At 46.4% G+C, this 16,833-nt stretch overlaps 1 protein-coding gene across 2 annotated transcripts in view; it reads left to right on the top strand.

The window, feature by feature from the left end:
- The window catches only part of prdm5 (PR domain containing 5), a 301,678-nt gene extending 288,264 nt beyond the window's left edge, over positions 1-13,414 (top strand). For both annotated transcript variants that reach the window (XM_078214035.1, XM_078213941.1), the window contains one exon: positions 11,668-13,414. In XM_078214035.1, coding sequence (XP_078070161.1) covers positions 11,668-11,832 — 165 coding nt within the window. In that variant the 3' untranslated portion in view covers positions 11,833-13,414. The remainder of the gene's footprint in view (positions 1-11,667) is intronic.
- Positions 13,415-16,833: the final 3,419 nt, after the last annotated feature.

The raw sequence follows: 16,833 nt of genomic DNA, 5'->3' as shown, positions 1-16,833 counted from the left end.
GAAACATAGAAGATAGCAGCAGAAGGAGGCCATTCAGGCTCTTCGAGCCTGCTCCACCGTTCATCACGACCATGGCTGATCGTCCAACTCAATAGCCTAATGCTGCATTCTCCCCATAAGCTTTGATCCCCTTTGCCCCAAGTGCTACATCTCGCCGCTTCTTGAATAAATTCAATGTTTTGTCATCAACTACTTCCTATGGTAATGAATTCCACAGGCTCACCACTCTTTGGATGAAGAAATGTCTCCTCATCTCTGTCCTAAACGGTCTACCCTGTATCCTCAGACTGTGACCCCTAGTTCTGGACACTCCCACCATTGGGAACACCCTTCCTGCATCTACCCTGTCTAATCCTGTTAGAATTTTATAAGTCTCTATGAGATCCTCCCCCCAATTCATCTGAACTTAGGTGAAAAAAATCCTAACCTAGTCAATCTCTCATAGAAATCATAGAAACCATACAGTATAGAAAGAGGTCATTCGGCCCATCGAGTCTGCACCGACCACAATCCCACCCAGGCCCTACCCCCACATATTTTACCCGCTAATCCTTCTAATCTACGCATCCCAGGACACTAAGGGGCTATTTTAGCATGGCCAATCAACCTAACCCGCACATCTTTGGACTGTGGGAGGAAACCGGAGCACCCGGAGGAAACCCACGCAGACACGAGGAGAATGTGCAAATTCCACACAGACAGTGACCCAAGCCGGGAATCGAACCCAGGTCCCTGGAGCTGTGAAGCAGCAGTGCTAACCAATGTGCTACCGTGCCGCCCCATACATCATACATCGCTCCTCATACATCAGTTCCACCATCCCCAGACTCAGCCTTGTAAACCTTCGCTGCACTTCCTTGAGAGCAAGAACATCCTTCCTCAGAAAAGGATGTGGCCTCACCAAGGCCCTGTATAATTGCAGCAACATACAAGAACATAAGAACATAAGAAATAGGAGCAAGAGTAGGCCATCTGGCCCTTCGAGCCTGCCCCACCATTCAACAAGATCATGGCTGATCTGAAGCGAATCAGTTCCACTTACCCGCCTGCTCCCCATAACCCCTAATTCCCTTATCGATCAGAAAACTATCTACCCGTGATTTAAACATATTCAACGAGGAAGCCTCCACCACTTCAATGGGCAGAGAATTCCAGAGATTCACTACCCTCTGAGAGAAGAAGTTCCCCCTCAACTCTGTTCTGAACCGGCCCCCCCTTATTTTGAGGCTGTGCCCTCTAGTTCTGGTTTCCCTTCTAAGTGGAAAGAATCTCTCCACCTCCACCCTATCCAGCCCCTTCATTATCTTATATGTCTCTATAAGATCACCCCTCATCCTTCTAAACTCCAACGAGTACAGACCCAATCTGTTTAATCTCTCCTCATAAGCTGCACCCCTCATCTCCGGCATCAACCTGGTGAACCTTCTCTGCACTCCCTCCAAGGCCAATATATCCTTTCGCAAATAAGGGGACCAAAACTGCACACAGTACTCCAGTTGCGGCCTCACCAGTGCCTTGTACAGTTGCAGCAAGACCTCCCTGCTTTTATATTCTATCCCCCTCGCGATAAAGGCCAACATTCCATTCGCCTTCTTGATCACCTGCTGCACCTGCAGACTGAGTTTTTGCGATTCGTGCACAAGGACCCCCAGGTCCCTCTGCACAGTCGCACAATGTAATTTTTCTCCATTTAAATAATATTCCAATTTACTATTATTTCTTCCAAAGTGGATAACCTCACATTTGCTAAAGTTATATTCCATCTGCCAGATCCTCGCCCACTCGCTCAGCCTATCCAAATCTCTCTGCAGACATTCCGCGTCCTCCACGCAATTCGCTTTCCCACTCACCTTCGTGTCATCAGCAAACTTGAATACCCTACACTCAGTACCCTCCTCCAAATCATCTATGTAAATGGTAAACAATTGAGGCCCCAGCATCGATCCCTGCGGCACGCCACTGGTCACCAACTGCCAACCAGAAAAGCACCCATTTATCCCAACTCTCTGCTTCCTGTTAGATAGCCAATCCCCAATATCCCTGTTCCTGTATTCGAAACCTCTCACAATGAAGGCCAACATACCATTTGCCGCCTTTACCGCCTGCTGCACCTGCATGCTTACCTTCAGCGACTGGTGCACAAGGAGACCCAGGCCCCGCTGCACCCCCCCCCCCACCCCCCCCCCCCCCACCCTCCCCCCCCCCCCCCCCCCGCCCTCCCAATTTACAGCCATTCAGGTAGTAGCCTGCCGCCTTGTTTTTGCTTCCAAAGTGAATAACCTCACATTAATCCAAATTATATTGCATCTGCCATTGATTTGCCCACTCACCCAACCTGTCCAGATCATTCTGAAGGATTTCTGCATCCTCGTCATAGTTCACCCTCCCACCCAACTTGGTATCATCTGCAAAGTTTGAGATGTTACATTTTGTTCCCTCATCCAAATCATTAATATATATTGTGAATAGCTGGGGTCCCAGCACTGATCCCTGTGGCACTCCACTGGTTACTGCCTGCCAATTTGAAAAGCACCCATTAATGCCTACTCTTTGTTTCCTCTCTGTCAACCAGTTTTCTATCCATCTCAATACACTTCCCCAATCCCAAGTGCTTTAATCTTGCACGATAATCTCTTATGCAGAACTTTGTCAAACGCTTTCTGAAAGTCCAAATATACCACATCAACTGCTTCCCCCTTGTCAACTCTACCAGTTACATCTTCAAAGAATTCCAACAGATTTGTCAAGCATGATTTCCTCTTCATAAATCCATGCTGACTCTGTCTGATCCTGCCACTGCTTTCTAAATGCTAAAGTCCTTGATAATGGATTCGAGAATTTTCTCCACTACCAATGTTAAGCTTACTGATCTATAATTCCCTGTTTTCTCTCTACCTCTCTTTTTGAATATTGGAGTGACATTCGCTACCTTCCAATCTGCAGGGACTGTTCCAGAGTCTCTAGAATTCTGGAAGACGACCACCAATGCATCCACTATTTCTAGAGCCACTTCCTTAAGTACTCTGGGATGTAGATTATCAGGCCCTGGGGATTTATCTGCCTTCAATCCCATCAATTTTCCCCGCACCATTTCTCTACTAATGCTGATCTCCCTCAGTTCTTCCCTCTCACTAAATCTTGCATTCTCCAACATTTCGAGTTTCTGATTTGTTCCTCTTTTGTGAAGACAGAACCAAAGTATATATTCAGTTGCTCAGCCATTTCTTTGTCCTCTATTATATATTTCCCCATTTCTGTCTGTCTTCACCAATTTCTTTCTCTTCACATATCTATAGAAACTCTTGGTGTCAGTTTTTATATTACCTGCAAGCTTACTTTCGTACTTTCCTTAAGGATCCTTTGGTCCTTCTTTGCTGAATTCTAAACTGCTCCCAATCCTCAGACCTATTATTTTTCTTGGCCAATCTGTATGCTTCTTCTTTGGATCGGATACTCTCTCTAATTTCCTTTGTAAGCCATGGATTGGCCCTCTTACCCATTTTGCTTTCATGCCAGACAGGATTAAACAGCTGCTGCAGTTCCCCCATGCATTCCTTGAATGTTTGCCATTGCCTATCCACTGTCATCCCTTTAAGTAGCTCTACTCAATCTATCAAGGCCAACTCACGCCTCATATTTTCATAGTTGCCTTTGTTAAGATTCAGCACCCTAGTCTCCGAATCAACTACTTCACTCTCCATCTTGATAAAAGATTCTAGTCGCTCATCCCCAAGGGGTCTCACACAGCTAGATTGGCAGTGATTCCCTTCTCATTACATAGTACCCAGTCTAAGATGGCCTGCTCTTTAGTTGGTTCCTCCACATATTGGTCAAGAAAACCATCCCATATACACTCCAGGAATTCCTCCTCTAAAGCATTATGGCTAATTTGTTTTGTCCAATCAATGTGCAGATTAAAATCACTCATGATCACTGATATTCCCTTATCACATGCATCTCTAATTTTGTGTTTAATACCATTCCCAACATCACCACTGCAGTTTAGGAGTCTATATATGACACCCACTAATGTTTTTTGCCCCTTGGTATTTCTCAACTCTACCCATACACACTCCACGTTGTCAGAGCTAAAATCCTTTCTCACTATTGTGTTAATTTCCTCTATAACCAACAGTGCCACTCCACCACCTTTTCCTTTATGCCTGTCCTTCCTAAATACTGAATACCCTGGGACATTCAGTTCCCATCCCTGGTCACCCTGCAGCCATGTCTCTGTAATCCCAATTATATCGTACCCGTTTACATCTATGTTTCTATGTTAAGGGATTTTAGTTATGTGGAGAGACCAAAGAAGCTGGATTGCTTTCCTTAGAACAAAGGAGATTAAAGGGGTATTTAGCAGAGGTGTGAAGTAATTTGATGAGTGTATGGAGGAAAGCCTTCTGTTGGCAGGAACATCTGTAACGAGACAATATTGATTTACGATGATTGACAAAGAGGCCAGAGAAAGGTTGAGAACTATTTTTATGCAGCCAGTTATGACTTGGAATGCACCACCTGAAACAGTAAAGGAAGCAATTTCAGTATTAACTTTCAAATGACCGTTGTGTATATACTTGAAAAGAAGAAATTTGCAGGGCTGTGGGGAAAGGGCAATGGAGTGGAACCAATGGGATGGCTCTTCAAAGAGCCAGCACACACAAGAAGGACCAGAGGGCAACCTCCATCTGTGCTGTACAATTCTACAATTCTAAGGGGAACTGTTAACTAAGACATTCTTCTCCAGCATGCTCACCATTGCACCAAGGTTGTCTTTTTTTAATGGAATCTCATCATTCATTGGATTTCAGCCCTAATGCAATCATGCTGCTTTTCAGTTCAAAATGAAAAGAATCAGTGATACTCCCACCTTTGAGTTTGTGCTCAAGCCCCACTCCTGTACTCTAACTGATAATCTGAGCTGATGGAATTGGAAGAGTCCTGTATTATGGAGTTGGGTTTGTTGTGGTGTTGGGGGGAATGGGGTTGGTGGCACGGGAATGCTGCTGTCCTTTTGGATAAGAAATAAAAAGATCCCCTGACATAATTCAGGGGATTAACAATTGTATTAAAATTGTAGCTATTTACTCCTCAACCAGCGTCACCAAATTAAATAGACATTTTTTTAAAAATGGGATGTGAGCTTTGCAGGTAAGACCAGCATTTGTTGCCCATCACTAATTGCCCTTGGGAAGATGCTGGTGAGTTGCCTTCTTGAACCACCGCAGTCCATGAGGTGTAGCTGATCATTTATCTGATTTGGTGTTTGTGCCATTTTGCTGTGAGCAGATTGACTTGCATTTTCTTTAAATTTTAAGTATAGACTCCTCTAGATTTTTATTGTCTCCTCTTGTCATGATCTAAAAGGATTTGCATTTTGTGGTGAGCCACTATAATATTGTCTGTTTGTGTGATATGCCTGGACACGCCCCTGCTGCCTCAATCCGGGGCTCCGCCCTTCTCTGGGTATAAAGGTGACTGCTCTCCACCCCTTTTGCCTCAGTTCGGATTAGCTATCGGTTCGGGTGTGCTCCAATTCTTTCGTAAATAAAAGCCTGTTATTTTGCAACAACGAGTCTTTGCATAATTGATGGTGCATCAATTTTATTAGCGAAAGTTTTTGGGATGGAGCAACTCTTAAAACCTGATAAACTTGACTTGGACCCCCAGGCTGTTGGGGCCTCAAACTGTTTTGATCACTGGCTGCGCTGCTTCGAGACCTTCATCGCCTCCTCCGCCGTCATCGTAACCGACATCGACAGACTACACATGCTCCGAGACGCGGAAACTTACCAGGAGGCAATCAATCTCCTAAAAGGTCAGTACAACCGGCAGTCGAATGAGGTCTACGCCAGACATCTGCTGCCACTCGCAGACAGCAGCCGGGGAATCGACTGAACAATTCCTGCGCGAGCTGCGTGCAATCGGCAGAGCCTGCAGCTGCAAGGCCGTTTCAGCCGCCCAAAACGCCGACGACCTGATCAGAGATGCCTTTGTCGCGGGCATCAGGTCGACCTATATCCAGCAGCGTCTGCTGGAACAAGGTGGGCTGGACCTGAAGAAAACTGTGGAACTTGCCGGATCACTGGAGGTGGCTTTCCGGAATCTCGAGGCCTACACCCCTGACCACGAGGGCGCACCGTGGACACCGTGACTGCCGCCACCTCTGTACCTGGGAGGGCCACAAACCTACGCCACGCCCCATCCCAACACCGAACTGACCACTGCGGCAGTCTCCGGAGGCCTGAGGTGCTACTTCTGCGGCCTGGAGAAGCACCCACGACGACGCTGCCCGGCGAAAGATGCAATCTGCTCCGGCTGTGGTTAGAAGGGCCACTGCTCGAAAGTCTACAGGGCAAAATCGGCCTTCAGGCCCAGCAGCGCCGCATGCGATCCGCGGGAGGCACCGTCTTCGCGCCATAGGCTGCGTGCGATCTGCGGGAGACGCCATCTTGGATGCTATCAGCCGTGTGCGAGCCGCGGGGGCCGCCATCTTGGATGACATCAGCCATGTGCGAGCACGTGGACCGCCATTTTGGGAACCGTCCACCGCGTGCGGCTCCTCGCCTAATCCAACGGTGGCCTTGGTCGCTTTGGACCAGTCCAGGCCTCACCAACTCGCCTATGATGGACATCAAGATAAACAGTCACACTACAAACTGTTTATTTGACAGTGGGAGTACGGAGAGTTTTATTCACCCTAACACGGTGAGTCGCTACGCACTGCCAGTACTGCCAATGCAGCAATCAATCTCCATGGCTTTGACGTCCCAGTCGGTGAATGTCCTCGGCTACTGTGTGGCAACTCTGACTGTACGGGGCGCGGTGTACGAGAAGTGCAGGCTCCTCGTGCTGCCACAACTCTGCGCTGCCGTACTACTGGGGCTAGATTTCCTGTGTCACCTTGGGAGCGTCACCATGGTATATAATGGGCCTTTTCCCCCAATCTCCGTCTGCACCACCTGTGGTCTCCCGACCCTTAAAGTCGCCCCTCCCTCGCTCTTTGAACACCTCACCCCCGACTGCAAGCCCATTGCCACCAAAAGCAGACGGTACAGCGCTGGAGACAGAGCATTCATTAAGTCCGAGGTACGACGTCTCCTGGGGGAGGGGATCATTGAGGCCAGTACCAACCCCTGGAGAGCCCAAGTGGTGGTTGTTAAGACTGGGGAGAAACATCACATGGTCATCGACTACAGTCAGATCATTAACCGACACACGCAGCTGGACGCGTATCCTCTTCCCCGCATCTCTGACATGGTCAATCAGATTGCACAATATCGGGTGTTCTCCACCATTGACTTGAAGTCTGCATACCACCAGCTCCCTATCCGCCTGGAAGACCGCCAATACACTGCCTTCGAGGCGGATGGCCACCTCTATCACTTCCTTCGGGTCCCCTTTGGCGTCACCAACGGGGTCTCGGTTTTCCAGCGTAAGATGGACCGAATGATGGACCAGAACGGGCTGCGGGCCACCTTCCCCTACCTGGATAACGTCACTATCTGCGGCCATGATCAACAGGACCATGACGCCAACCTCCAAAAATTCCTCCAAACCGCGGCACTCCTCAATCTGACCTATAATAAGGAGAAGTGCGTATTCCGCACGCGCCGCCTCTCCATCCTTGGTTGTGTTGTGGAGAACGGGGTCATCGGTCCCGATCCCGACTGCATGCGTCCCCTCCTGGAACTTCCCCTCCCCACCACCCTCAAAGCTCTGCGGCGATGCCTGGGCTTCTTCTCATACTACGCCCAGTGGGTCCCCAATTATGCGGACAAAGCCTGTCCGCTCATCAAATCCACATCTTTTCCCCTGGCGGCGGAGGCTTGGCTGGCCTTTGACCGCCTCAAAGCGGATATCGCGAAGGCCACAATGCACGCTGTAGATGAATCCATCCCGTTCCAGGTGGAGAGCGATGCGTCTGACTTCGCCCTAGCCGCCACTCTTAACAAGCGTGGCCTTCTTCCCGCGCACCCTCCAAGGCCCTGAAATTCGACACTCCTCTGTCGAAAAAGAGGCACAAGCCATCGTGGAGGCTGTACAGCACTGGCGCCACTACTTAGCTGGCAAACGGTTCACCCTGCTCATGGACCAACGGTCCATTGCCTTTATGTTCAGTAACGCGCAGCGGGGCAAAATCAAGAATGATAAGATTTTGAGGTGGAGGATCGAACTTTCCACCTACAATTACGACATCTTATACCGGCCTGGGAAGCTCAATGAGCCCCCAGACGCCCTGTCCCGGGGGACCTGTGCCAGCGCGAACCTAGACCGATTACAGACTCTCCACGACGACCTCTGCCACCCAGGGGTGACCAGGTTCTTTCACTTCATCAAGGCCCGGAACCTGCCCTATTCCATCGGGGAAGTCGGGTCTATAACCAGGCACTGCCAAGTCTGCGCGGAGTGCAAACCGCACTTCTATCGGCCAGACAGAGCGCACCTCATCAAAGCCACCCACCCTTTCGAACGTCTAAGCGTTGACTTCAAAGGCCCCCTCCCCTCTTCTGACCGCAACGTATACTTCCTCAACGTCATTGATGAGTATTTGCGGTTCCCCTTCGCTATTCCCTCCCTCGATATGACCTCGGCCACGGTCGTCAGGGCCCTGCACAGCCTCTTCACCCTGTTCGGTTTCCCTAGCTATATTCATCGCGACCGGGGTTCCTTTTTTATGAGTGACGAGCTGCGCCAGTACCTGCTCTCCAAAGGTATAGCCTCGAGTAGGACCACCAGCTACAACCCCAGGGGGAACGGACAAGTGGAGAGGGAGAACGCGACAGTCTGGAAGGCCGTTTTATTAGCTCTCCGGTCTAAGGGTCTTCCAGTCTCCCGCTGGCAAGAGGTCCTCCCTGATGCGCCACACTCAATTAGGTCACTACTGTGCACGGCTACCAATGCCACCCCTCATGAACGAATGTTTGTTTTCCCCAGGAAGTCCTCCTCGGGGACCTCACTACTGTCGTGGCTGACGTCCCCAGGCCCTTTCCTGCTCCGGAAGCACGTGCGGACCCATAAATCAGACCCCCTGGTCGAAATGGTCCAACTCCTCCATGCCAACCCCCAATATGCCTATGTGGCGTACCCCGACAGGCGGGAGGACATGGTCTCCATTCGCGACCTGGCACCCGCGGGAACTAAGTCCCACGGCCCCTCACCGCCAGCTCCCAATGTTGCCCATGATACACCAGGGTCGCAGCACGCTCATCTCGCCCCCGTGTACGGCACGCCTGAGCCCCAGGAGCCGCCTCTACACACCCGGCAGTCTGAAGGCGCTACGGACGGCTTCACCGATTACGGACTGGTGTCTGACTCACCACCGCGGCCTCCCGAACCGGCACCACGGCTAACACTGCGGCGGTCGCAGCGGCAGATCAAGCCCCCGGAGAGACTGAACTTGTAACTCTGTGACTGTCGTTCCACCATCTCGCCCCCGCCAAACCTTTTTTTGAACAGTGGGGTGAATGTGGTGAACCACTGTAGTATTGTCTGTTTATGTGATATGCCTGGACACGCCCCTGCTGCCTCAATCCGGGGCTCCGCCCTTCTCTGGGTATAAAGGCGACTGCTCTCCACCCCTTTTGCCTCAGTTCGGATTAGCTATCGGTTCGGGTGTGCTCCAGTTCTTTTGTAAATAAAAGCCTGTTATTTTGCAACAACGAGTCTTTGCATAATTGATGGTGCATCACATTTATTAAAATCCTATTTGGAAAACTTTACCGTATTTTCATCCTGTTGTGGTTTCTTCTTTGAGGAATGCATTACCAAGACTTTATTTGTATACTTGTATTTAAATGTGATCTCCACAACTGCCTTTCAGGGATTCTCTTTAACTCTTTGATAACTCTTTTCCGTCTTCTTATGCCAGTAAACTCTGGGCTCCCTCTGCTATTTTGATTTGTAAGCTGCCTCTTTCATCTTTCATTTCCTTACAATGTTGCAATTTGTATTAAATTCAACTGGACATTTATGCTTCCAAAAGGAAATATCGTAGTTGTGAAGTCAAGCTAACCTCTTTTTGACCTCAGTGCTGCTTACTACCCAGGAGTTCATCACTGCAGTGGCAAATATTTGGTGCCAGTTTTCATAAGGGACATGTATTTCTTACAGATATAGATCATCTCAATAATAGGAGTACTGCATTGAATCTCTCTGACCAAATTTATGCATATCTGTACCACAAGACTGTAAAATATTCCCTTATGAAGATCATTGTGGTTCAGACTGCTGTTGTCTATTTAAATATATAATGCTAATTTTTGTTCATTGATTTTTACAATCTGTGTTGACAAGAAAACTAAGATGCTTTTGGATTTTTGGTGTCACTATTGAAGGGGCTAATTTGCTGTGAAAGTTTGAACATAACAATGGCAAGCAATCTTAGTTAACAATGTTGCTTACAAAGTAATTTATTAAATGATGCATTGAGCAATGTTTGTTACTCTTTGTTGATTGATATAAGTTGAGCAAAATAAGCCCCACCAATAATGGCTATCCAAAGAAATTCATCTGGAATTTTTTACATTTCACAAATGCACAAGAGAAAAAGGAAAAAAAGAACAAAATAAGTTAATACAAACTCCTCACTGCACACCTATTTTATTAAATTTGTAAACTCAAACAGCAAACACTTGATTTATTCAAATTAATGTATAGGGCAGTATGGTGGCATAGTGGTTAGTACTGCTGCCTCACAGCGCCAGGAACCCAGGTTCAATTCCGGCCTTGGGTGACTGTGCAGAGTCTGCATGTTCTTCCCATGTCTGCGTGGGTTTCTTCCAGGTGCTCCAATTTCCCCTGTCACTCCAAAGATGTGCAGATTAGGTGAATTGGCCATGCTCAGTTGCCTCTTTGTGTTGAGTCACAGGATAAATACATGGGGTTACGGGGATAGGACCTAGAGGGGTTTGTTGTTGGTGCAGGCTCGATGGGCTAAATGGCCTCCTTCTATTCTATGATTCTAGGAGCTAGGAGAATCCCTGGAACACCTGGGACTAATTTGGATTACTGAGCAGGCACAAAAAAAGTAACTGCATTAAATTTGCTTCTCCTCCACAGCTCTGGCGTCGGGAATTTATTGTTGGGAGCTCAGTGATTATGCAATACTGATCGATGTCACACTGGTTTGATTCCTAACATCCTGTCAGTGTCTCATCAAAGATTTGATGCAGGAAATAGCAATAGCAATAAATCCAGATTATAACTGACCTGGTCTCCAGCCCAGTGATTTAAAGAAAAACAATTAGAAATAAGTTGTTGAGATTCCTCATGCGTACTCCAAACTCGCAGAAAAGACAAATATGTTTACATTAGCAGAAACATGCCTGAATTGTCAACAAAATGTGAATTATTTTGATAAACAATCCAGTCACAATAGCAAAAATTCCAAACTTGCACATGGAAAGAGAACATCTGTTTGTTTTATTCACAGATCCTATTCAATTTTAGTCCCAACAGTGGGAGTCGGTTCAGGCAGGACTGGAAAATTTAGAGAGCAGCCAAAAGTCTGGACTGGAAAACCCCACCCTTAATTTCTCAACGTTATTTCTTGATGCCCTCACTATCTTAATGTGTCTTTACTGTAGCATGTGATGAGGCTTGGACTGGGGGTTTGCACAGTCCTCCCTTTGACTGATTTCTTGTGTTTTTGTTTCATTATTTCAGGTCTGTGACTTATCCTTCAGCTTAAAGAAAATGCTGATTAGGCACAAACTGACACACAACCCAAATCGGCCAATGGCAGAGTGCCAGCTCTGTCACAAGAAGTTTACAAGAAATGATTACCTCAAGGTTCATATGGAAAACGTGCATGGAGAGACAGACAGCTAAACCTCTGATTTTTCACATTCCATCGGCCAACTTCAAAATTCCTGGAGTTCAGACAATTTATTGTTCAGCGCAGTGGCTGACTGCAGCTGTCAGTAGTGCTAGAATGCTTCGCCTTCCAGAAATGTCTAAGTTACAAAGAAATGATAAGTATTCTTCGACAGTTAATGTGTTTTGTTTTACTGAAAATGACAGCCTGCTGAGAATGGGCGAGATACTGAGTTGAAAATTCCAGCTTTCATAGAAGTTTAAACTACAATTGCGTAATCCAATGCGAACTTGTGGTGACACATTCAAAAATTCCCATAATCTATGTCTTTCTTTTTACTATCCATTTTGATAGCCCTTGACTGAATAAAGACACATTGTGGTTGTTAATCCTTTGGCCATCAGCAATAATAGGGAATTGTGTTTTCCTGTGCAGAAAATCTCTGTTTCTAGATCTCTGTTCGCACACTGACGAAACTTCATTACTTCAACAATGCTAATTAGCAAAATATCCATTTCTAAATATTCTTCCACTAAAATGAAAAGGAATCTTCTCTCCCTACATTTTCTTTTTTTTCTTTTGGCGATGTTTTCAGGTTTAATTTTATATTATTCTCACCTTTTCCTACATTTTAACTGTATTTTGACATTGTTTGTGCTCCGACCTACTTACTGCTGATGTTTAAGTGGTTCTCTTTGCCCCTGACACCTTCATGTTGCTTTTTCTCGTCAAGTACACATCATTTGAATTTGTAATTCAGCCCTTGAGCAATTTAACAAAAGCTCCTTTATTGCTGGTCAAAACCTAACAATGATATTTGACCCAGACTGTTCATTGGAATATCAGCTTAATTCTGATGTGATATTCTTAGCCAGCATTTGGAAGCTTGAAGTAGCTGAAACACTCAATGCCTCATACGAGGATTGTTTTGATCTGAATAGGATATGGTGCATCATGTTCATTTATTTTATTTATTAGTGTCACAAGTGGGCTTACATTAACACTGCAATGAAGTTACAGTGAAAATCACTGTGCTAACCACTGTGCCACCATGCCACCTTGTTAACACCTATTTGTATCCTTTTTGATATAAAATATAAGATCTGAAATTTCACAGCCTTTCAAACAGACTCTTGCCACAGGTTCAGTTGCGCTAGAACTTTCCGCCTCCATTGCCCCAAAGTAAAATGGTAGACATCTGTTTAGATTGGCTTTAATAGAGGACTGCTGGTGACACATGTATGTTCTTTCTGGGGGAGGAGATGCAGAAATCTCTCCACCACCATCACCTACTGAAATCATCAGATCGACCTTGACTATCTAGCCTGCAGTAGGCTGGCATTTATGCAGGAATGCAATCAGTACCAGGATTGCTTTGTTTCTAGATGTAGGTCCAATACCCCTTCACGGGACAACTTGGAATGGACAAAAAATACTGGCCTTGCATCCTAAGAATTGATTAAAAATATTGTAGATTCGTAGGGGCTAGGAATGTCTATAAAGAAGTATTAAATGTAAGTTTTCAAAAATGCAGTCACTATGTAGATTATAATGCAATATTTGTACAATGGTTGAGAAATAAACAGTAATAACTTTATTTTGTATAGTATGCTTTATTCAAAATATACATCAAAGTCTCATGTTATTGATGATATTCTAGCTCAAGTATTTTAATTTGCTTTCCTGAGAATTTTGTCAAAAATGATCAGAAAATAGGAAGAAGTAAATGATGATTGTTTAGACATGATGTACAGCTTTTTATTCTACTTTGGCAAAGTATATTATTCCTTGTTTCAACTAGTAAATATTCACGAGCACAGCACACACTATAGACTGCTGCAAATAATGCCAGAGAATGGGGATTTTGCTAAACTAAAAACAGCTGGGATGAATAGTATTAGCTCTTCCACCATATAGCTCCTATAACTCCCGATGGCAATGTGCTGTAAGGGCTACACATTGGCTAAGACCCAAATGTGGCAGATCCTGACCTTGAAGAATTCCTGCTTAGCTTTAATGGATGGAATCTTTGGCCCTTATTACCATAGAGTAGAATCATAAAATCCCGACAGTGCAGAAGGAGGCCATTCAGCCCATCAAGTCTGCACAGACTCTCTGAAGAGCATCTTACCCAGGCCCACAACCCCCCCCCATCCTTGTAACCCCATGCATTTACCATGGTTAATCAACCTAAGCTACATATCTTTGAACATGATGAGGCAATTTAGCATAGCTAATCCACCTAACCTACACATATTTGGACACTAAAGGAGCAATTTAGCCTGCCCAACCTAACCTATACATCTTTGGACTGTGGGAGGAAACCGGAGCACCCGGAGGAAGCTCACGCAGACACAGGAAGAACGTGCAAACTCCACACAGTCACCCAAGGCCAGAATCGGACCTGGGTCCCTGGCGCTGTAAGGCAGTAGTAGTAACCACTGAACTACATGAGGTCCCTAGATGCAAAATCCAGGTTCAGGTAAGAGCGTATGGGGAGAGCGGTGTCTCACACCAGGGATGTGGGAAGAGTGGGGTTAGGGTCTTGACGCAGAAGCCAAGGGGGTGGGAGAACTAGTAGGGGATACATGGGAGGGAGGGTGGGGGAAGCACTTGATGTGGGAAGGCATTTCTTGTGGGAGGCCTCTCTTTCACACCTGAGACGCAAGCTGGATGACCTGCTGGCTGCCCTTCTGGCACTGAGCACCTCCAGCCAATCACAAAATTGAGGCTGAATGGGAAGCAGCTCTTGAGTCGCTAATAGTTGGCCACTTAAGGGTCTCAATTGGGGAGAGGGCAGACAGACCACCGTATGTCTCGCACTCTCCACGTAAAATTGTGAACAGGTTGAGGTGGGAAGGCCATACAGGAAATTTTATGGGACCCCCACCTGCAAACCCACTGACATGGCCCGTCAAATTCTGGCCCTGATTCTGAACACATTTGTTTTATTGATTTGGAAGATACAGGAGTTGGGGAGGAAAGGCTATTTGACATGGAAAATTCATTCAATTGAGTGATGAAGAATCTTATCAACAACTGGTGTAGAAAGACAGTGTGCCATGAGGATGGATGGACTAAAGGCAGGAACATGGGGGCAGGGCAGTTCTGAAACAAACTCAATACATCCGATCCGATTTGGAAACCCTATCTGTTTTTAACTTAAACGCAGACTTTTAAAGGGGCGGGGGGGGTGGGGGCAACAGCGACTGAAACACAAGTTTTCACTTTCCACGGGGAGGAAAGACATATTTCCTGAAAACCAGGCAGGTTCTCATTATATGTTATTGGCACACGCACCCACCGGACCATGCTACATATGGAGCCTCTCCCTAAGGATTGGGTTATTATTCAATATATGTGGTAAGCAGAGATTCAAAGGATTATAGTGGTATTATAAAGGGTTTACTATGAAGCACAAGTCCAGTTTTTCAAATTGACATTCTGGAAGATATGTAAGTTACGAATTTGATCTGAAGAACTTGAAACTTTAGTCATTGATAATGGATATGGTGTCTTTCTTTTTTTCCCAGTACCGTGTTTAATATTCGGAGCAGACCTCCTTTAAAAGGATGTTGTTACCATGTTCACTCCTGTCTGGTGGTATTGTGTTGCTACTGTTGAAGCATCACCAGCTGCAGTGCCAACGCTAGGCATTCCACACTTCTGTGTAATGAACTGCCATTGATTCAGTTCGAGTCATTCCATGAACTCAAGGCCTTCCAGCCTTATCTAACATGACAAGTACTTCAAACATATGGGTTCTATTCCCTGTAAACGTTGGTATCCAGTTTCTGGGCTTTTCTTTTAACCAACTGGCAACTACATCTCGGGGAGGTTGTCCAAGGTTGTGAAATTGATGCATCAGGCTCAAGGCGCTCACGAAGAAGAGGGATTGTGACTTCAAATCTTCCGTTGTATAAGTGTAAAAGCAGATGACAAACGCATTGGTGGCCCTCCAGAGATGCTTTCTTCTTAAGGATATACCTTGACAGCAAAACAAACATTTCTGACTGTCCCCGCTGTAGATGATATGCATTTGAGCAGGGGTAAGGATAATTTTAATCAGTATCAAATGACGTAGCAAATGGGAGGGGGTTGCTTGCCGTAATGGAATAGAAAACAATCCTTTCATCTTTGGGTTCTGAGTTTTAAGTCTGACCCAGACTAATGAGATGGAGTTTTCTTCTTCCCGGCTGCATGGTAAGAGAGACAGAAAAGTTCAGGATGCTGCATCTTGTTTCGATTGATGGGAAGTTCACAGTACAACATTTCCACAGTTCATCACAGATGAGACATTTGCATCAAGGGACAGCCACCAGAATTACTGCTCTCAGAAATAGAAATGGCACATTGATGTTAGAAAGATTTCAGGATCTGTCAAATACCCGTTTAGCAGATAGTATTTTTTTATTCTGTAGGCCAGATATGTATCTGATGTTGACACTGAACACAAATGATACATTTTTCACTGGATTGCACACTGGGGATGCAATCCTGTGGAGATGAAGCGGGTCTTGGCCAACAGCTTCATGAGCTGGCAAGACCCCCAAGTTGCCTCCTTTCAGGAAAGCCTGCTGCGTCTTATGCCACTCAGGCACTTAACAGGCCAGCGGTTGGCTATCCCCTCGGGTCAAGGACCCCAGGGGCGGAGGCCCCATCTGCTGAGAGCTGCCAATCAGATGCCAGCAGCTCTTTTATACTTGGCACCAGGGTGACAGTGGCTTGTTGGCACAACACCCATCCAAGGCTGCAGATCCAAGGAGGGGTACAGGTGAATGATGGCAGGAAGGGGACCGTGGGGGAAAGGGAATTGGCAACTGAGTGAGGGATGGCTCTTGATGGTACTCCCCAGTGCCGATCCCATTATCCAGGCACTGAGTGCCTTACCCCCAGTCCCTTCACCCACAGGAGCCTGCATGCAAACAGGGTATATTTGCCATGCCGAGCCTCCCACCTGCCGCTAGGTTATGCCAGTGGCGGAGGGATGAGCCCCTTACAAGGGCCTCAATTGA

This window comes from Mustelus asterias, chromosome 1 (assembly GCF_964213995.1).
Source record: "Mustelus asterias chromosome 1, sMusAst1.hap1.1, whole genome shotgun sequence".
Lineage (NCBI taxonomy): Eukaryota > Metazoa > Chordata > Chondrichthyes > Carcharhiniformes > Triakidae > Mustelus > Mustelus asterias.
Note: the sequence above shows the minus strand (reverse complement) of the source record. Positions and strands in the feature narration are given on the sequence as shown.